The sequence below is a fragment of the Vidua macroura genome, chromosome 12 (assembly GCF_024509145.1).
Source record: "Vidua macroura isolate BioBank_ID:100142 chromosome 12, ASM2450914v1, whole genome shotgun sequence".
NCBI classification, from domain to species: domain Eukaryota; kingdom Metazoa; phylum Chordata; class Aves; order Passeriformes; family Viduidae; genus Vidua; species Vidua macroura.
In genome coordinates this window covers 6920845-6942938 of record NC_071582.1, presented here as the reverse complement: position 1 = coordinate 6942938, position 22094 = coordinate 6920845, and the positions used below count along the sequence as shown (strand labels likewise).

At 40.8% G+C, this 22094-nt stretch overlaps 1 protein-coding gene across 4 annotated transcripts in view; it reads right to left on the bottom strand.

The window, feature by feature from the left end:
- Positions 1-3822: 3822 nt before the first annotated feature.
- OTUD7A (OTU deubiquitinase 7A) overlaps positions 3823-22094 on the bottom strand; it is a 42670-nt gene continuing 24398 nt past the window's right edge. For 3 of the 4 annotated variants that reach the window (XM_053988280.1, XM_053988279.1, XM_053988281.1), the window contains exons 6-13: positions 21346-21447; positions 19830-19957; positions 19013-19125; positions 13481-13608; positions 11787-11936; positions 7471-7585; positions 7147-7231; positions 3823-5362 (exon numbers count right to left, since the gene is read on the bottom strand). In XM_053988280.1, the coding sequence (XP_053844255.1) occupies positions 3929-5362; positions 7147-7231; positions 7471-7585; positions 11787-11936; positions 13481-13608; positions 19013-19125; positions 19830-19957; positions 21346-21447 (2255 nt within the window). In that variant the 3' untranslated portion in view covers positions 3823-3928. The remainder of the gene's footprint in view (positions 5363-7146; positions 7232-7470; positions 7586-11786; positions 11937-13480; positions 13609-19012; positions 19126-19829; positions 19958-21345; positions 21448-22094) is intronic. The other variant, XM_053988282.1, reaches the window with a different exon arrangement.

Genomic DNA, 22094 nt, shown 5'->3' with positions numbered 1-22094 from the left:
CTGCTCAGACTTCTAGGATACAAGCAACACAAAGCTTTTCAAGTACAGCACCTTTCTTTTACTGATGCTCCTCATGTTACCTTTGTTTCAGGAAGAAGCATCTAATTGCTAAAGAAAGCTGGGACAATATTGCCACTGTATTCATAGAACAAAAGGCTCACCAATTGTTTTAAAATCCTAAATCTGAAGTTACTTTTGATAATCTACAAAACCTTCTTCTGAATGAGCTGCTTGTTAGCCATATGCTACAACTAATATCCACCTCTGAAAATATATTAGTAAACTCCAACAGTGGTTTATTAACTCTGTATACATAATTTTAAATAAAACTTTAATATAAAGCATGACTGAAACCTATTATGTATCACAGGTATCCTCTGTTACAAAGAGACCTTTGCATCAGAGTTTAGAAGAAAGTAAAAAAAATTTGCATAATAGGTTTAAGCCTTTTTTAAATTAGAAAAATTGCACATTCACACTTTAAACGAATTCCAGCTTCCTCCAACAAGTATCTCCTGGTGATTTTGGATCCATCTTGGAAGGTGCAGCCTACGCAGTATTTACTCTGTACTTCTGAAATCTGGACTACAGTGACAAATGTTGAATCACTGTCAAGAAGAGAGGGGGGAAAAAAGCACATACAAATGCAAAAATATGTGTCTGCATTGCAGCCACTTGGGTTAACAGAAGGAATGAGTAGGGTCCCTCCAAAGCAAAGCAGATTTCTCCACATCTGGGACTATGTGGGAACTCTACAGCTCTGGAAGGTGTAGAGAGAGCAGATCAGGCACAGGGCTGGCTGGCCTGCGAGCTGCACACACTTCCAATTGTCAGGAAAAATAATCCAAAAGAGCACTGAGAGGTCAGCATACAGTACAACAGAAAAATACATATGAAGGTAATTACCTCCAGCATGTAGCTAAGGAATGGCACAATGTCTTTCACTGCTGGTGAATGCAAGTCATGAGCAGTTGGGAATTCTCTCTAAAAAAAATAGGGAGGAAATTTTCTTCTATAGCTACAGTCTGCTTTAAATGAAACAACACTTCTTCAGGAGGTGGGGGCACAGTTTCTGCATGTTTGGTCTGTTTAATCACAGCTATGGCACAACTACCACAAATAGCCCAGAAACAGAAAGAACGTTTGAAGAGAATTCTAAAAGAAAACAGCAATTAGAAAATTATTCAAAGATATCCCAACAAAAAGATTCTAAGGAAATAGGCACAACTAAAAAGGGTTCTGTCAGTATTTAATACAAAAGATATTTTAAAGTGAGCAGTCCTGTAGGGGTAAATATTTATGGAAATATCTGAGTGTCCTGAGGATGATAATGAACACACAGGTTTGGTATCCTATACAGACAAGACTGACTAACTTCTTAAAATAATCTAACACACGAGTACAATGTATTCAATAATTCAGAAAAGCGTAATTTATCTACATGATGACCAGTGATAAATCTCTTTATGAGAAGTTCTTAAAAACATCCTATAAAAACAAATCCTGTGAAAATGGGACAACAGTAAAATATCGTGGTAATTGCTTATTTTTACTATGTACTGCTTTTTTTCCTCATTTGGAATGGATGTAACTCACTTAAACACATGGGCTGGTGTGGTTTACTGCTAATGTAATATTTCTTAAACACAACTTTACACAGAAATGATTCTTAGAGTATCACACAGTACTGCTACTCTAATGCCCTAAAAATTCTTAAATATTTCTGTTATTCTTGAAGTTTTATCCTGCCAGTTTTCTCAGTCTCAGCAGCAAATACAATCAAGTATAATACTGAATTTCTTTTAACATGGTCTGGCTTGTTTTAACATAATTTGCAATCCCAGTTTTCTTTGACAATTAGAACTTAAATGTAATAATCACAACAGCAAAGCAAAACAGGACACTGCTTACCAGTGTATGCAACAGGAGACATGGGATTTGGAAGGTGCTTACCTTAAGGACAGAAGTTACACAGAGCTTTAACAAGTACCAATATTTCCCTTTCATGAAGGAACGCAAGTTCAGTAAGATTCAGTGTATGCTCAGTATACAGCAAGGAATACAAAGTACAGGTCTGGATTCATGGAACAGCTAACATGGCAAAGACCCTAACCTTTTACAGAAGTGCCCAAGGGACTTATTTTGAAACCTCCCATTCGCAGAAAACCTAAAAATATGGTCAATTTTAAGTATATGCTCAGTTCTACCGATTTGGAACACTGGAAAAAGCTCACATGCTTTTTCTGAAAGCCAGGACACAGCAGCAGAAGTTTGTGCATCCCCATGTTTCATAGGGGACTTAGGCTTGGTTTCAGGGTTAATTAGGATTAACTGTATGCAGCGGTGCCACCCATGTCAAGAATTCAAATTGGGCTGCAGCAGGCAAATAATCAGAAATGAAGACTCTTTGGCAAAGAATCTTTCCTGTGTGGGCCAGAAAAGTGTTATTCCCTAATGAGGAAGGCAGAACTCCTGTTCTGCACCTTGAGGTGGCAGAGTCAGCAGCCCTGAAGGCAGTACTTTCACCTGTTATGTAAAATTAGCTCTTAAAACGAGCCATTGTTCACAAGGGTAACAACACCAAAGAGCTCCTGTTACTACATTCTGCCAGCTGATGGTTGGAGGGGTGCAAACCCAGAGCTGTATCGCAGAAAACTTCCTCGTGTCATCCATCTACTTCAACAGTGTCTGCGGCGTCTGCTTTGCAGAAATGCTTCTGTGAGCAAAGTTTTATTTTCAGAAGTATTGCGAACACTTACGTAAATATTTGGATCTCAGACTTGTGCAAATCTGTGCTAGGAGCTGCTATTCCTGCTGGAGGCATTTTACAGCCATCTGGGAGCTTCCTGGGGGGGAGATGACTCACTCTAGGAGACTTGAAAAGAGGTGGAGCCAACAGTCTTCAAGAAAGGCTCAAGTAGTTACATTTGCAATAATTATCACTCAATAATGATTAGAAGGAATAAGTAAATAATGAGTAGGTTCTTGCACTAGCGAAGGCAATAAATTGATGCATTACATTGGTTTTGGCAAGCAGTTTGAGTCTAAAATGATCCTAAATTTCCTAGCTGGTCATAAAATTTTCCATATCTAATAATTTTAAAAAATATTTTAATTTTGTTGTAATATTTCTCTGCATTTTAACATCAATGAAAATACTTCTGAAATTCAGGTGCACAAAACTATACTGTCAGGGGGCTTGGGGACATGATGTCATATTGAATTTTCTTATAAAACCTCTTTAAAAACTCAGTGCAAATAAAAGTGGCTCAAATCTACTTTTTTAAAAAATGAAAATTTAGAAATAATTGGTAAGAACTTAAAATTAAGACGACCTACAGCTCTCATGAATTCAGACCTTTCACTCCCATTTTTCCAGAATCCTTCAATTTCAGACTGAAATATACAAACGTTAGTAACAATGCAATATGCTGTCATGTTAAAAATGTGCAGTATGCAAAAATCACTACCCTCCTGAAAAAAAAGGCTATGAAAAATTTAGGTTTTACTGAGGAAAAAATACTCTATAGCTATATCATTTCAAATGTCTGCAAGGCAGATACTACCCTACTACAACACCACATCTTCACTAGTATGACGTTCCCCTATCATTCTACTACCTGAGTGATGTCAGTGTAAATTCAGGCACCGTTAGTAAATTTTTGACCAAACATATACACAGCACTGACAAAGGAGTAAACAACCCTTCAGCTTACCAGTACATGTAAAAAAGACACTGACAAAATGGAAAATAATATTTTTTATGATAAATTATTCCTATTATTTCTTCATTGCCCCAGAAAAGCGAAGAGCTGGACACTATTTACTCATCAATCCTTTATTCTTTAAGGATTCCTTTTACTGCAATCCAACACTGTTTACTTTGTAAGTAAGAAAATGGTAAAACTAAGTAGTCATGGAGGAATTCTCAATGCCTGTGTCCCTTGCTGTCCCTCTCCCTGCGCTTTAACTCCTCTTTGTAGCAGTAGGAACAGTAATTTTCAGTCTCAGGGCGACCATAAAAGGAACAGTTCTCCTTCTTACAGCGGTTCTGCTGGATGGAATATATTGGGCAAACTGTGCTTCTGCCTTGGTTTTTGTCGTTGTTCAGCCAGCTCTGAGGAGCGTCCTCGTCAGCGTACTCCAAGCAGTCTCTGATGTCCCCGGTGTCGAAGCCATTCGTGTAGGTCTGGGACTTGTGTTCGGCCGGCCTGGTGTAGCTCAGCGACTCCACCGTGTTCACCGTGCGCATCCCAGGCAGCCGCGCGGGGCTGTAGCTCTGCGAGGACAGCGATCTGTTCTGCTGGGGGTAGGTGGCACAGGTTTTCAGGGTGCCAACCACTGGCTTGTAGGTATCATCCTGGAAGCTCGATGGCTTGGAGTTGACATCATGCAAATGGATGACACTTTGCCTTTGAACAGGGGGGGTATGGCTATAGTGGGCAGACACCGGGATGGGGCCGCTTTTCTTGGCACCGTTGCTGGGTGAAGAAAAGGACCCGGGAGTGGGACTAGTGCGGTCTTTGAATTTTAAAACCAGTTGAGTTGTATGGCTTTGAGGTAAGACGGGTGATGCCCTATCCTGAGGAGATGGTTCTAATTTTTCTTTTGAAAATGCCTCTGGCTCCAGTTTCCTACTAGAGGAGCCATTCAGTGCAGCTTTTTTCTCAGCTTCCTTTCTTTTCTGCTCCTGTTCTGCATTGAAGCGCTCCTGGGCACTGGTCAGGTAATAGCCGATCATCTCCTCGTGGAACTGATGCCTGTGACTGGTCAAAAGAAGGCCAGCAAAAATAAACTTTCGTTCACCCTGCATGGCAGCTCTCAAAATATTTAGGCTGAGTTTCACGTCTGTGCTGTACTTCCATGGGTCGGACTGCTTGTCAGAGAAGGGTTTAGTGTTCACCTTTTCAGTGGGGGAGCTGCTGGCTCTGTCAGTCGGAGATGGAGTGGTCTTTTCAGACGGAGACGTGCTCGCAGACTGTCCAGATTCCTCTTTGCTCCCTTTGCGAGTCTTGGACTTCTTCTCCTTGACTTTCTCTACTGTGTCACCATTTTTTCCATTCCCTGAATTGGCTCGGCTCATCTTCCCGTGCACCAGACCTCCAAGACCACCCATGTTCTTTTTCAGTTTAATTCCCAGGGTTTTACTGAGGCTTCCTATTTTATTGGCAACTGAATCGGTCCTGGTTTTGTCTTTATCTTTCCTTTGTTTGTCCTTTTCTTTTTCTTTACCGTTTTTGCCATTATTGCCATTGGAATTACTACAGATGGAATCTCGGTCTGAGTCCATGGAGTCAGCCAGAGACTGCACGTCTTCTCCAGCAGAAGCTGTAGGGGATTCTGGTTGAGCCAAAGGGGCCTGCTGTGGAAAAGGAATTATAATTAGATACAGTAAAATCCATTTCATAGAGGAGTTGGTACAAAAATACCCACCCCCAATTCAATACAGATTTTGACACTAATTTTAAATACATTTTTTAATTTATGCACTGACATTTTTCACTGGTTTCACCACTAAATAAAGCTTTTCTGGCTGTGCTTGCTATGTATTTTGCTTGTTCCTACTGTAGATTTTGGCTCATTTCAGGCACATTGGTAAAATAGAGGTCAGTCACTCAGAGGCTCTGTGAAAGTCAATGCCTGAGTCATGGTGGGTAGCAAGTTCCCTCCTGCCCCAGTGAGCCAGGACAGGGAGGATCAGCAGTGCAGGCTGTCCCTCAGCCCATGGGAAAGGAGCTGGGGAGGATGTGATGGAAGGGGAATGAGCTGCTGCTAAAAGCTGTGAGGGGGAAACAGCATACAAACCTGTGTGCAGCAGTAGTTCAAAATTGATTATGTTCAAAACCCAGCTTATTTAAGTTGACTTTTTATTTATTTAGGTCTCTGGTGCATGAAAATTAAAGGTACGAGGCACCAGAGCTAAACATCTCATCTGAAATATCAGACATTAAACTCAAGCAAGTAGGCTGAGGAATACAATGATGTGTATTCATGATTATTTGAAAGGAAATGCAGATAAAACTGGTCATAAGTCTGAGATCCACTTTATATTTTAGATAACATGGTAAAACACCTTCCTTGAAAATGCAATAACATGGATCCTACAGTACTTTAAAATAGGACTCTGTTCATGTACTCCTGCAGAACAGCCTTGCTTTCAGGCACCATGAACCTAAAATTTCCTAGTGATAAATCTGAAACACTCAACAGACTACAAGGATATGGGGAGGGGTAAGCTCTGTACATCTGTATACTTCTGGTATAGAAATACCTGCCTACCACTGTCCCTGGGTACTTACATGTCCTCTCTCCCAGGAAGCCCTGAGCACCCCAACACTCAGTTGGGGGCAGAGGTGTTATTCCCAAGAAGCAGAGGCGAAAGTGCTGCAGTGACTTGACCATGATCATGCAGCAAATGTGAGCAGGGACAGGTAACCCAGGTTACATGAGGGCTCACCACTTACAACTGCAGGACCATTTTGACTCTACTTTTTCTGATGTGGTAGCTACTACTATAGAAAAATGGATTTTTCTTCTCCTGCAGCTTGCTAAAATACTTTCTCCTTTTGTGTTCTGTTTCTCTGTTCAAACTCCATCTGTGTAGCCTGTCTAAATCACCTCCATCCTCTCCTAGCAACCTTTTGCTTCCAGCCCAACCCCTCCACCTATTCAATGCAATTTGCAGAGAAATTTCAGTGCCAGCTGAGCATGGTTCAAAAACAGCCCTCTTGAAGAGGCAGGCTCCAGTTCAGTGCCAGTCTGTGGCCTTTTGTCAGCCATTCTAAACTGGGAGCTGTCCACAAGTGCAAATGCACTTTCAGAAAGAAATTGGTGACCTAATAGTGGCATCAGGAGAGCAAGACAAAGTTCTGAGAAAACAATGGTGAGAGAAAAGGTTTCTTTAAATTACACTATCCACTGAAATTTATACCAGAAAAATTAAGCTAGAAGACACATTTCAGCAAAAAATATACAAGCAACAGTGTTATTAAAACAAATAACCATAAAAATCTGTGAGCCTGATTGGCATCAGCGAGCCATGAGTGACTGTCCCTGCTGCCAGGACACTGAGGTGTTTGCAGGCAGCCTATCCTACTGTGCCTTGTCTCTGCCATGCTGTGGGACCAAGGGGGAAGTTCACCTTACCCGTGTCTCAGAGGGGATGCGGATCCAGGTTACATTCATGTAGCTGTGCAGAAGATTAAGCTTTGCCTCAAGAGACAGAATCAAACTAAAGATAGAAAAGAAGGGAACAAACAGTCAAACAGCCTGAAAGAAAAAGCAGTACTTCATAACAGGGGGAGATGCAACAGCAGCCTGATTGTGATTGTCAGCCCCCCCCTATGTCTTCTGCCATGTAAGCAGAGCACATGAACCAAGGTCTTGCTGTTAGCAGCTCTCCCAGTACTCCAACCAGGTACAGCTCAAGACATTTTACTGCTTAACACCGAAATTACAGAAAGGTCTTACTTGGCCAGTCTGCTGTTATCATTGTCATCTTTTCCCCACTCCCAGTCTTTCCCAGGATCGACCGCAAAGTGCAAAGGCAGTAACTTGTGTTCAGAGTCAGTCAGGGGGATCACCGCTGAAGCAGAGAAGAAACAAGGATTGGATTGGGGGAAACAAAAATGACAAAAAGAAGAAAAGCTGTGAAAAGCAGAATCGCTGCTTCAAGAAGAGCAGAATTTGTGCTGCAGAGCTGCATCATCCAGAGCACCACAAATGATTTATACTGGGCTCCATTTGCCTGTTTTCATGTTTGTGCAATAAAAGAGGAGAAGTTAATACATTGATTGCTCCGGGAGTGAACGATAGTCACCTGTGGAGGAGGGGAGACCTCTGGAGAGAGCCACATGGCCATTTGTACTGTACAATCAACATTTCCTGAAGACAGAGCCATTAGAATAGCAGAAAGCAATAAAATGTTGCAATATTCCTGCCTATCTCTCAAAATCAGAGATTCACATGTTTGTTAATTATTTTGTCTTTTTAGTTTAGTACCTTTGTACTGTCAAAGAAGTAAAAATATATTGATATCAGCATTAAGAAAGAAAGCAAGAGGAAGCTACAGTGATTTTAGATTCAAACTGAATTAACATAATTGAAGAGCAGAGATCAACATGCATATGGGTTAAGAGGTCAGTTTGAGGCCTCTGAGTGAGTGCAGTGCAAAGGCCATTACTGTTCTTACAGCCCAGCACTTTTGCTCTTCTGCTCTTTCCCCTCTCTGTTCAGGCTCTGCCCTAATGACTCTGCCTCTTAATGATTCTGCTTTATACTCAGCATGCAGGGACCACACTCAGATGTCACAGAGTGTCTATCATTCATCACCAGCAAGAAACTAATATAGAAAGCAATGTCAGTTTTAATTAAAGCCACCAATTCACTTCCATTTTATTAGGAAAACAAGTAAAAGCTTTTGAGGGCTTGGGTAGGATCCTCAGCGTGGTGCAGGTCACTGCTGCTCCTCTGACAGCCAATCAAGGCATTTATCTTTCTGCACTAGAGCTCTTCAGGACTTGCCCTGGGTATTCATTCCACACAATCCAAAGGCAAAGAAATCTGGAGGAGCCAGTTATTTAAACCTGACTTCACTAGGGGATCTATGCGGTTTGTAACCCTTTCTGCGGCGCAGCAAACGCGCGGTCAGAGAGGCGGCTCAGCGGCTCCGGGGCCGCTCCCGGCTCAGCCGCCGCCGCTCGCGGAGCTGCCGAGAAAGGCCCAAAGCGGCCCAAATCCCGCGGGGCGCCGCCCCCTGCCGGCCGCGCCGGGAAATGCCGCCCTCCGCCCGGCCAATGCCGCTCCCCAAACGCCGGGGCACGGACACAGCGCTGCTCGGGACTGCAGCTTCCCAAACGCCGGGGCACGGACACAGCGCTGCTCGGGACTGCAGCTCCCCAAACGCCGGGGCACGGACACAGCGCTGCTCGGGACTGCAGCTCCCCAAACGCCGGGGCACGCGCGGGGAGCCCCAGCCTGCCGTTCAGAATACACCGCACTGCAGCGTCCTGGGGCACCGGAGCAGCACAAATGTACAGCAGACGTGACAGATGAATACACTTCTAACACTTCCCAGTGTAACATAAGGGTTTACCCTAGTGCATTCAATTAAATTATTGCAACAAAGAGGCTGGAAGAACTGAGAAAACAATTAACTGAACGTGTTTCACAAGGAAAATGCATATTCTGCCAATTAACTGAGTTACCAGCAGGCACTGACTGGACTGACATCTCACCTCAATCATTTAAAGGAAGAAGGCAACTCAGGAAAGTGTAATGTTGTAAGTTTACAACACAATAGTTCCCTTCTGGTAGTACCTGGTTTTACAGGTACAGCCTGGTAAAAAAATGTGAATGTAATCCTAGGGCAGGTGATGATGAAAGCTTGGAGCAAAGAACCACTAGAGAATTGAAGCAGTCTCTTTTTGGGATAGAAACTTCAAAGGGTAAATGTGACTTTCTTCTCTATGGACAGCTTGAAACTAACTAATTTTCACATAGTTAAATAAATATTTTGGTTTATAAACAAATTTTAAAAGAAACCTTTTAAATACTGAAAGTACCTATTAAAAATGCTTAGCGATACTCCATTTTATTAAAATACAAAGTTAAGTAAAAAACAAAGCTTAGAGCTGCTTGTCTGTAACATGTCACTGTTGTCTTAACTCCTGTACGCTTTCTGAATGCCAGAAATGTGTTCGTTGAGTGCTGATTGTATCCCCATTCTAAGGTAGAGTCTAAGGCTGGTGTGAAGCACTGCTGTTTTCATGGAAAACAGATCTGCTAAAGTGAGGGACTTTGAAAATTCTGTCTTCACTGCAAGAGATTTTCTCTCTCAGGGAATTTTGTTTGATAGTTGGGGTTTAATGTATGATTTCCCAAGTTCCTCATAGAAAAGTATTTTTTGTCACAGCTGCAAGCAGAGTCCACCCCGTTCATTTCTATAGCAAACCCCACAGACTGTAGCACCTCCCTGACACCCAGCAGGGTCTGCACTTTGGTCGGTGTTGGCCCACTTGGCTGTGGCTCTTTAACTGGAACTACACTTGAAGCACAGCCTACCAGCTCTAATTCCAAGAGATGGGATAAGTGACAAGCAGCAGCCGCTGGCTGGTCCATGGCAGCAGTGTGACACACACAGTGAGGACTCTGCTGCCATTCCCTAGCTGGGTGTGCTGCTGCCATCTGTGCTATGAAGGAAGTCACAGCACTTCCCAGCTCTCATCCTCATGCCTCAAGTGCCACTATTCATCTAAAAAACAACACTTTAACTCTTTCTGAACATGCCAGTACAATAAAATGCTGACACACAAACTGACATGGTGCTGTTCAAGACCACTGCCACACCTCTCACAGTGTTACTCGGACTGAGCATGACAGCGTGGAAAGCTCCAATGCCAAGGGAGCAGTCTCAGGGACAGTTGAGTTCTAGTCTGTGTTTTCCATAAACAAAGACACAAAAGACCTGCCTCAGTGGAGCCTGCATTAATATAAAAGTATTTACCTGTTTTTAATCAGACACTGCATTTCCAAATAAGAGGGCCTCTGGCAACCATCAGAAGGCCAGGGGCTGTGTGCTGTGTGTAAAAAGAAGTGTCAAAATGTCTCAAATCCTCTCCAGACAAGGAGATATTAGCATGTTTTCTCTTTATATCTATTTATAGTAGTGTTTTAAATGTTCTGATACAGGATTTTATGCGAAAGCATACCTTCAAGTTCACATCAGTATTTATTTGATTACACACACTTCTCAAATGCAGACATAACTGTCTCCTCCACTAGAGAGCTCAGCAGCTGCTTAAACCTGCAGTAGTTGAGACATCTTCAGATGCTGCTCCTGACACTTGGTTAGAGCATAAATACTATAAGTTATGAATGGCCTGGCTCTCCAGGATGCTATTTTTAAGAAGGTGCAGCTCTAAGCTGCATTCTGATAGCTCAAAATCTGCCCATGTGCCAAGGCCCCTGTGCCATTGCTGCTGACACTTGACAACTGTGGCTCTGTGGCTCTCCCTTGCCATGTGCCAAAGCTGCCAGAGCTGCTCTGCTGACAAGGTGCAAACTCCAGGCACTGCTGGAGCATCCCTGTGCCCATTTCCCTCCTGTCACAGCACATGGAGGACAACAGCAACGCTGTGGTTGCTGTTGGACTGCTGCAGTCTCCAAAAGCAACTGGCTTGGCAGCTACAGCTACAGCATTCCCTTCATCCCAAAATAAATGCCAAATGCTCTCTGCTGCTCTACACAACTTGAGCCTGTGCATTCGAGGCCCTGAAGTAAGAGAGGTACAATCAGGTCACACAAAACAAACACCACTTTGATTCACCAACCCTTGTAATTAACGTCGATGAACTCGTACATGAAAGTCAGTAGTTAATGTTTCTGATGCTGTTCTGGATATCTGGTAGGGTTTTCTCTCCCAGCACCTTTCCTGTGGGAGTACAGGTATAGGAAGATCCTACAGCAAAGCAGTTGCTAACCTCAAGAAGGACATTTAACATTACTGAAATATTACTGCTCTTGTAAGACCTGAGGTACTGGAGGCAGAGAGATGTGCCTGAGATAAACGAGGCTCCTGTCTGCTGATATTATTCCAGTTGTTAGAAAGGAAGAAATGAACTGTGCCATTGTTTTGTGATTAAGCTGCTCAGATTCCTAAACATGCAGCAATAAAATTTAGTGAGTATTGTTTCCTTTCTGACAGATAAATACATCTATAGGTAAAAGAAAGTACTTTGTGCACTCTATTCAATATATATGCCAGTATTGATGTGTTTAAAGCATACCTTGTTCTCTCTGTTGGTCTTTTTGTTCCATGGAGACAAGAGCAGAGAAATGGGCCTGATCATAGGCCAGCACAAGAGGTGAGCAATGGCATCTGTTTGGCAGAACTTCAAGTGGCAAATAAATTCCTCCAAATGGTATCGGTGCAAAAGCTGCAGAGACAAAGATTTTTGCAACTATATGAAAGAACAGACAAGAGTTGTATAAACAACTGTGCTGCAATATCATCAGAGTTCCAGGAGAGCAGTTTAATGTGAAGTAATCAATGCAGAAACAGTCAGAACAACAGGTAAAATTTCATTATAAAATGTCAGTATATATACTGACAGAAAGAAAGAATCATGAGGAAGATCTTCCACTCTTACATAATTTTCCTTGTTCTAATTGTTTATTCATAAAGATATTATGGTCTTATAACAAAATCTTGATGACTCTTATGCATGTAAGCAGAGTTGTACCTTCCTGTAATGCTTCTAGGCATAATTATTTTCTAATAACTATCAGTAAATACACTGTCAGGTCTTTTGGTAACAAGCTCCACTTGCACCTCCATTAACAGATTTCTATAAGAAACATTACAAACATGTTTATAGTCCACACATTGTACATATCTGAATGTACATACACATGTATATATGATAAAGTTAAGGAGGGACTCAAAAAAATCCTACAAGTAGAATTTGAATGGGATGCTCCATCTGGAGGGGCAAAATTTTCCTTCGAAATATTCTACACTTGTTTATATATATAATTATGGGAAACAGCAAGTTTGTTCAGGAAAACTCTCTCAATGTTTTTGCTTCCAACCAATTTTCCTTTTGCTACAAAAACATGAGACTTTATTGCTGAAATATCTGCAAGATGAGTTCCTCTCATGAACCCCTCATTCTGGCTATGAACAATGACTGCACTGTCTTTCAGTTGTGTTTCTCAATAACTTACAGAATAATCTACAACCATTACTTGTAGATCATAATCTGCAATGGAAACTGAAATATTGCAGTATTTTCCTGTGGAAGTAAATTTCTGTAAACTCCATCACCTGCTTAACATCCTCTTTTAATCAGCTAAACATCGCCCTTTAATTAATTAACACCCCATCATGAATTAGAATACTGTTAGTTCATGGTAGAAAGTGAGATGAATTTAATGCTCTGAGTCCTGCTCCAACAGGGTCGAGCTGGCTCCACATATGGATCTAACATTTTAGTGCTCACATGTGTAAACTGAATAAAACATTCTGGAAACTTTTGAATGAGAAGCTGCAAAGAAGTCATTAAAAGCAAAAATCCAAGATACACACATTTAAAATTCAATTTTTCAAAGTCAGATTAGATTGATTTCTGCGGAGTTTTAAGGGGCACCTAAGTAACATGGCAAAATTAGAACTTTGTTCACTTAGACCAGTCAGAAATGTATTATGTTTTGTAATTTGGTGATTATTTAAATTAATTGGGAATATCTGGGATAAAGAGGTTTTCGGCAAGGATTGTATCTTTTATTTTTTTACTTTTATCTAATAGAAAGGGATTGAGTATTGTTCTGTGTTTTCCTTTTTTTTTTTTTTTTTTCCTTTCAGAAAAAGGCAGCAGCTCTTCCATAAACACTGGTATGTTACAGCTGGGTATTTTACTGGTATCAGGTTACAATTGATTTGATTTACAGAGGTGCATGGATCCCTGATGAAAGCCCTTACCTTCTCCTCCTGAGTCTCGTAACATCGTGTCTGCTACTACAACAATTGGTCTTCTCAAGATATGGGCTAAGACAAAAACATGGAATTCTTCCAAGCTCTCATACACTGGATCTTCTGCATTGTCCACTCTGGAAGACACAGCATTGAGACTTTAAGAACCAGCTTGAACCAACCACGAGACTTTGGTGGATCAACATGCCCCAGCAGCTGTTTCTTCTTCACTGTCCCTTATATCCCGACTCCTCTGAAACCCATATTTCAATCACTGACGTAGGTAAAAAGAAATGGAAAGGAAAATGCATTTTTGTCAATAAAATAATAGCAACATTAAAAAAAAAAAAGTTTTCCAACTAGTATCACTATGCTTTAGATCAGCCCCACAATCTTCCAGGAGATGGAAATGCCCAGCACCTTTAGAAGCCAACCTAGAAACTCAATTTTCTACCAAAGAGGTCATTCTTTTATCTGGACTGCAAGAATAAATCTGTTGAAGTCCCCACTTCTCTAGCTGACCATTTCCAAGCCCTTCTATAACTGCATAAACAATTTAATGAACTTTTGGTTTCAGTTATCCCCTGTTTTCCCAGTTTGATGTCATTAATGTCAGTACCACATTTCAAGGCTTTGCCTTTGCCTGGAAAACAAAACCAAACTAGATGAAAGACTGAAAAATGAGACGGTTGTGGGAAGCAGACAAAAGTGAAGATGATAACTCACTGCTGAGTGCCACTTAATATAATACACCCAAAGTCCTAGCTTTTGTGAGCCCTGACAAATAAAGGTGGGCAAGGTGACACAGGCACACTCTTAAATGGAGGCAGCACCTGTCCTCTTCCTGCCAGCTGGGCAGGGAACCTCCAGAACTGACTGCTGTTAATTTTCTGTGTAAGTGAAGAACAGTAACAGAGCAGAAGTGCCTGGACACTGCTCCAGAGTGTGTGGGACAAGCACAGCAACCTCTCAGAGGTCTCACAGCATCCAGCCTATCCCTGGAACTTCACTTTAAAATCTTTCATCCCAGCCTAGGAGCATAGCAGGGTGGAAATGGTCACCAGCAGGCTGGTGCAGAACATTCACTGGTCAAGCAGTGAGACACCTCTCTTTCCCTGGATCCCTTCTCCTACTATCTACACTTATCAGGAAACTTTTCCTGATGTTCAAACCAAATTCCCATTTTGCAATTTCTTACCCTATTCTTTACTGAACTCTTTTCCACAGCTGGCTGTGACAGCTTTTCAGCATTTGCAGTCCATTCTGTCACCTCAGAGTAATCTGTCAGCCAAAAGCAACTCAGGGGAATCACATTATTGGCAGGACAATATGCGAGAAAGATTTCCAACTATCTTCTCACATTAGTATTTCCAGCCTATCAGTCCTAATTTTTTCCTTCAAATCCTCTAATTACTCCTCATCTCCTAGTTAATGAGGTTTCTAGAAGTGAAAGGCATATTCCAGATACAGCTGTTATCAGAGAGATCTCTATCCCTTTGATCAGCTGATGCCATGTCTGACTGCACAAATTCCAAAATTCCACTGGGCTTTTTTCCTCTTCAGTATCACATCCCCATGTTGCCTGATTCACTATCTCTGATCATATTAATGCATTTCACACCCTTCTCTGCTATTATACATTCCACTGCTCACTGCCACAAGATCAGAGTGGCTGAGGTCACAGGGGAGCTCTAGGGAACTCCTTATTCAGCTCCTGCTCCATCAGGGCCACCCAAAGCCCTGGATTGTGTCCAGACAGCCTTTGGGTACCTCCAAGGAGAAAGAGTTCACAGCCTCTCTGGGAAACCTCTTCAATGCTCAATTTTCTACCATCACTGCCACTAATTCACGTGGCCTGATTTATATTATTTCAGTGCCACTTGCTGAGGATTCAGTATGAATTTTCCTAGAGATTAATGAGAATGAAAAAACATCATTAACAAGTATCCATAGCAACCTGCCACATCCTTTGATCCACTGATCATTCCACTTTTTTTCAGGGATCTTTTATGTATGCTGGCTACATGACCACGAAAATTGTGGACAGAATAATTTTGTCAATAAAACATAGAACCCAAGAAAATTTAGGAAACTGAAATTAATTCCTCTGTTCATGTAAAGATAACTTTAAATAATGAAATTCACTTATATAAGAGCATGTAAATCTGCACTGCAGAATCCTGCTCAACCAGAGCATTCTGGCTAAATAAATTATCTCTATTCTAAGAGCAAACTACTTATAAAAAGAAAAACAAGTAAAAATCTCAGTCTGACCTACAGGACCACTGGTACCTCCAGTCCAAACACAGCAGACACGGTCTCAGCACTCCAAATAGACTCCCTCTCTTATGGAAAATCCAAGTTGTACTGCAGCCAGGAATGAAAGAAAACCTCTTTCAAAAAGCTGGAAGGGAAAAGTCACCTACCTTGCTGTTCTACCTGGCTGGCTGCTGCTCTCTCATCTGTAAACTCTGAGCAAGATCTGTTCTCATGTCCTTGGATTTCCTTCTAACAGCTCCCTATGGTAACACTGCTTTCCTTCCCCACACACAGCTCCAGATTTTCAGTCCAACAGACTCTAACAGCTATTCTGACCTTAGGACTCCTTTTGGGATTCACACAGAGCAAGAGACCAATGCCCTCAGACAGCTGAGACACATTGAAATAACATGACAGAGCTGAAGTTCTTCAACCTGGTGGTTTGCCAGAAGTAGAAGATCAGAAGTTCAGAGCTCAGTTTGCCTCCATTCCATTTCTGACACCTTTCTTTTCCTGCTTAACAATCCCCAAATGAAAACCAGCACAAACCACAGCTGCAGCGGTAGGTGTAGGAACCTCTCCTTTGATTTCCTTACAGTGTTTGTCAGCAATTCAAACACGGGAAATTGCACAGTAGTGGAACATTCTCTTTCATTCTTCAAGGAAAAAAAGATATATTGAATTGACTAAAGGAAAAGAAACACAGAATGTGAATGCTTTGGGCTCCATATTTGAATCACCACAGGCTGTGCTTGGCTTCAGTACTTTATGTGAACTGAAAATAGGCCAGATAAAAAGAGGTATTAGCCGTTAGAAACTACAGCTAATAATCAATAAATATGTTATAATAAACCATTTCTATCTGCACCTTACAATTGCTTCATATACTGAGCAGTTTAAAAGAAATAGCATTCCTATAACAGACACTAGATCAAATAAAAATCATTTTAGGGCAATGCCTTGTTAAATGATCTAAACTAAATTCTGTGCATGGTGAGGGTCTTGCATGGCTGCAGGAGTTGTGTAAGAAGAGCTGTTTGTTGAAGCACTCTGAATACCAAGCCAAGTCCAAAACCTCAGAGGACACTTGCATTTGAGAGGTGCTTCCTGTTTAAATGTTCTGGGTTTCTGCCTGAAACTCAATTCCAATGATATACAGGAAGATCACAGCAGTAATCCTTCCTTTCTTCCCCATTTTAAGTCCCTTGAACTTATAAATAAGATAATGCCAATAGCACAGACACAGCTGGGAGGTGACAGTAAGTACAGGTACCATCCACTTCCAGGGTCTGTATGAGCTCAAACCACAACAGCACCTGGTTTTTCAACAGTGAATAACAACAGTGATATTCACTCTCACATGAGAACAGGCTCTGACTGACAATTGCACAGTGAAGGAAAGGGTTGGAATTTTCTTTTGAGCAGGACAGCAATAGCTAGGTTCTTAACAAAAAACAGAGTAGCAGACATTTTCCTTTTTTCAATGTAGTTCCTTCAATTCAGTGCCCCTGCTTTTGCTTGTAAATAGTGATAAATGAAGCAATTATGTTAATCTAGAATTCATTTTTTACATTTACAGGAAGATGTGCAAATCTATTTCAAAACATGCTGGAAACAAGCACTTAAGAACCAGGTCTTTCTGTGTTTCCTTTTTCTCTTTTTCCAACTTCCAGCCTCAGAAGGAGAGTGTCTCAAAGGAGAAATCTTTGGAAATTTAGCATCAATTGCTGATCTCCTTTGCACGTAGCTCACTCTGAAAAATACCTAAAAGAAGTTTGCAGGTGAATGAGGCAGCACAATTCCATCCTTAGGTTTGTCACTGAATTCTTTTGAAGCAGACACAACTTCTGATGCTTTAGCTAAGTCTGACACCAAAAGAAAACGTCTCATCTACAGTTCAAAGACTGATGTGCAAGCTTGCTTAATACAGCAACTAACTAGAGGACATCATATACCCCATCTCAAAAATACTATTTTGATATTCCTTTTCCTTGTCAAGGGCCCTGCTTTGAACATGGGCTCATTAAACTGAAAAAATAATTCATTCTGTCTTTGGAATGAATGTAAAGAGAAGTATACATTCAAATCTTTAATAGGAAAAGGATTTCTTGTCTAATCCATATTTCACTATTTCAAAGGAAAAATTAACTGTTGGCTATTTGTATTTACTTTATTTTGATTGAAAAAAGAGATAAATGCAAACCATGCTGAGAAGGTTATTTAAGTAGTACCTATACTCCCCGTGTAGGTACCTGGGAACTGAAGGTTGACTGCCTGGCAAAGATAACATTTGAGGGCATCTCTGACTAGAATGTACTGAAAATATATGGTACATAGAGAATATGGAACATACAGAATTAAATGGAACAAGTCAGAGAAAATTTGGGCTGAATGATCAGATTTAATAGAAATATGAATTGAACTGCATTAGAAAACTGAAACATATCAACAGGAAAATATCTACAAACATATAAAACAACCTCGATATTAAGATGAAAATAATTTTTTTTTTCACTTCAGAATAGAAGAAAATAAGACACATTGCGGCTGAAAATTTTCTAAGCAAAGTCCTCCTGAATTCCTAGAATTACCTATCCTTAACATCATCAGGTTAAAGGGAAAATAAAATATTCTTTCAGAGCCCAAAGAATATTTTCTACAAACTTTGTTACTCTCATTATGCTGTATGCCTTATTCTGTCAATTTACTTACCACCACACATTATTTTCTCCAGGGGAAACAGTAGGTGGAGAAAATTATGCACTGACCAAATACTAAATATTTTTAGTAATAAACACTAGACACAAAACCTAAAGCTTCTGCATTCTGAAGGTTGGTCAATAATCCTGTCCTTTGGGGATAACTGCACTGAAAGCAAGGGATGGTTTATCACAGTGGCTACTTAAAGCACATTCTATATGTGGGTCAGGGGTATTTGAATGTTGTAGATACTATTTCATCCCCAATCTTTTCACAAATATATTCCTGAAAAAAAGCTAAATGATACTGCCAACATGCTTGTTCCACAGGAAAAAAATTAGGATTTATTAAATGCAGACTCTTTTGGATATAATGTAACCTCAAGTTAGTGTGGTAACTGTACAAGAAAACATCACCAAAATGCTAAATATTATAATGGGATATGTAGATAATTCTGCCATGCCAAAAGAGTACAACAGCTGCAAAGGCAGTTTGGTGGTGCTATGAACACCTTCACTCAGTTGTGCTGTGCTGTTTTCCTACTGAGAACAAGCCTGGGACTGTGTCACACTGTGAACTTACCCCCCACCAGTGCCCCCGTTCTTGCTGAAATGCGTGCGCGGCTCGCTCGACGCCAGCTTGAGCAGCTCGTTCCACTCGCGTTCCCACTCCTCTTCCGTGTACACCAGCCCTGACTATGCGGCAGAAGAAAATGCTGTCACCACTATGCTGACGCACAGGGGAAGCAGAGCTCTGTACCAGTGTTTACAACTCAATTGAGTTTCACATGTGACTCAGTTCAGTATCTTGGACCATTAATAGTTCAATATTTCTACTCAGGTGAAAGAATATTAACTTATTAAAAAGATCTAAAATACCAACTGTAGAGTGAGCACATTCACTTGCTTGCCTTCAGCAGATGTCTGCTTAGGCACAGACATCTTCAGGAAACAGTAACATGCTGAAGGTACAGCTTTTAATCAAAAATCAAATCAAATTTACAGATGATTTTAGTTACGACACTTCCACTCAATATTTGGCCACAGCTCTAAAAATCCTAATTCAAGATTCTGGGAAATCTTTCCTAAATGTAGTTCTCTTTTGTGGATTTCATCCACTCATTTTTAAATGCTTTTGATAGCTAAATTACACATTTATTTTTCTATATGTTCCAAATGCACCTTAGACCTTTTAGGCACAAAACTCTGCATACTTATAGCCACGAAGCTACAAACATATTTGCATTCTGGTATAAAAATTTCAAATACAAGTATCTCCTTCCCCAAACAAAATGGCAACACAAGGAATTTGATAGCAATTAAAACTTTCACAGCAAACTTCAGAAGAATGCTTGTAAACCTAAATGATATTAACAAGGCTGTCTTTGGGCCATACAGACCTCCTTATTCTGCTGAGTCTGTTGCCATCTCCATCTTCGTTTCAGTGCTTCCCTTTCAGCTCCACTTCTCATCATAGTATAGAGGGCTTTCCGTAACACAAGGTCCCGGTCGTGAAATCCCCACATCCCTAAGGCAGCACAAGATGACATCCAGTTTTAAAGAAGCTACAGTGAAATAGAAATAGCTAATACATAATTGAAGATTCTCCCTGGCAAATAATTCACCCACTATTTTTAAGATTTCCAAAAGAAAGAGTCATTGCAAATAAGCTAATGAGAAACAAGAGTTCTAACACATTTTAAACTTTGATTAAGAACAGCCAAGGATATGAGCTGGTTCAGTGTTTGCTTGCAGGCAACTCCAGCTTTGTTGCAAGCCATGGAATATTCAGTGCACAGGCTGGTTTTAGCTGCAGTTGCCAGCAGGCACAAGGATGTTAATGAGCACTGCAGGCACCCCTTGGAATCACAGACGGTGCCGGCCCCCAAAGGCTCCGGCTCTTACACAGCAGGAAATTTCCTTTGGCTTCAAAATTAAGAGAAAAGCATTAAAGATGATAGAAAGTCTAAAAATACCACAGGCTTCCATTTTAAGATAATGAAACATTTTTATGTGGTTGGGAATAATAACCTACACCAAAAGAAAGCAGAGCTGTCCCCAGTCCTGTGCTTACAGACAGCCATGTTTCAGTCACTACATTGTCAGCTGCTGGGTTCAGGTCAAAATACTCCAAACATTTGCAGTAATTAACATACAAAATTAAGTAGATAAAGATAAAATGATCCTTGGAAACAGCGACAACTCTTTTTTTACTGCATCTTTCAACAACAGGAGTCTATTCAAAATAACAAATGTCCCAGTGTTTTTAAACAGTCACTCTTTGGAATACTTTTGGTGGAAGATTTTAGTAGCTGCAAAAAGTCTAACTTTCTTCATAACAGGTTAGGATGTAGAAAGCACAAAGACCTTCAGCTTCTCAGCTTTCTATTGATTTTCAGAAAGGCTTAAAAAATCTTGTATAAACAATTAATTTATCATTTGGAAATTATTTTAATTCACCCCAAATGCTATTTCACATATACTTAAACCCTATAAGGAACTAACAGAGATTGACACTGCATTCTTGAAACAGTGGAGAACTGTTTGAAGAAAATCAAGAGAACGAATTAATTTCCTTGCACATTATGAAGGCAATCCTACAGAAGCATCTGGAATTTGCCTGTTCCAGACCTGTTAGGCCAGGAACACAAAAAATATAAGGAAAATACAGATCACTGGTGTTTGTGATACATGGTTTTGGATACTGTTCCAGTTATACTTTTATATCCTGAGAAAATTTTCCTTTCCTGCTTTAGGTATGCTGGACACTACAGTGAAATGTGAAGGACATATTGCTCCAGAATCAGACTTTTAATGCAAATCTTTGTATCTCATGTGTTTCTGAGCTGTGGCTGGGGCTAGAGGAGAGCAGTGAATATTTCTGGCAGAAGGTTTCCTGCCCAGACTGCCCCTTACCTAGAGAGGCAGCATGCAGGAGGCAGTTTCCATCACCCGTTGTGGCCAGGGGCAGCAGGCGCTTGCAGCTAGTGCACACCGTGGACCACCAGTTGAGGCGTCCTGGAAAGGAAACACTGGTTACAGGGGGAGAGGAACCTGGAACAGGAGCAGTGCTCTGTGCAGGTCAGCACAGAGCAGGAGGGGTAACCATGGACATTCTCTTTACCAAATAAGCTTAAATGTAATGTTAGAAGTTAAAACGGAGAAGATTAGAAATGAGGCAGATAAACTATTCTCTACACGGATCTAGAAAAGAAAAAAACACCTTTAATTAATTTGCATCTTCCAGTCTCATATGCTGCATCCAGTGATGGATTTCCAAGGAGTTTATTGCCTTAATACCATTCTGAGCCTTGCTGTCAGTTCCCAAACATAATTGACATTGGCCTCCCACACGCACATGACAGATTACATTAGGGTAATAAAGGGATTTTTCTTTTGTCAAAAGAACAAATCTTTTCTTTTGTATGTTGTAATCAAGATATGTTACTATAAAGGTAAGTTTATTAAGTAAATTATTTCAATCAGATGGATTGTTTCAACAGCTGATTCTCCTCTCATTTCCCATAGTGTAAATCATTATTAGATCTACTAAAACCAACAGCTACACTGCCAGAGAATTAAAATTACACCAAAGCATAGCCTGAGGTATAGTATTGAATGTAGCCTTTCTCTTTAGGGAATACTTAAAGAATCACTTATCCATC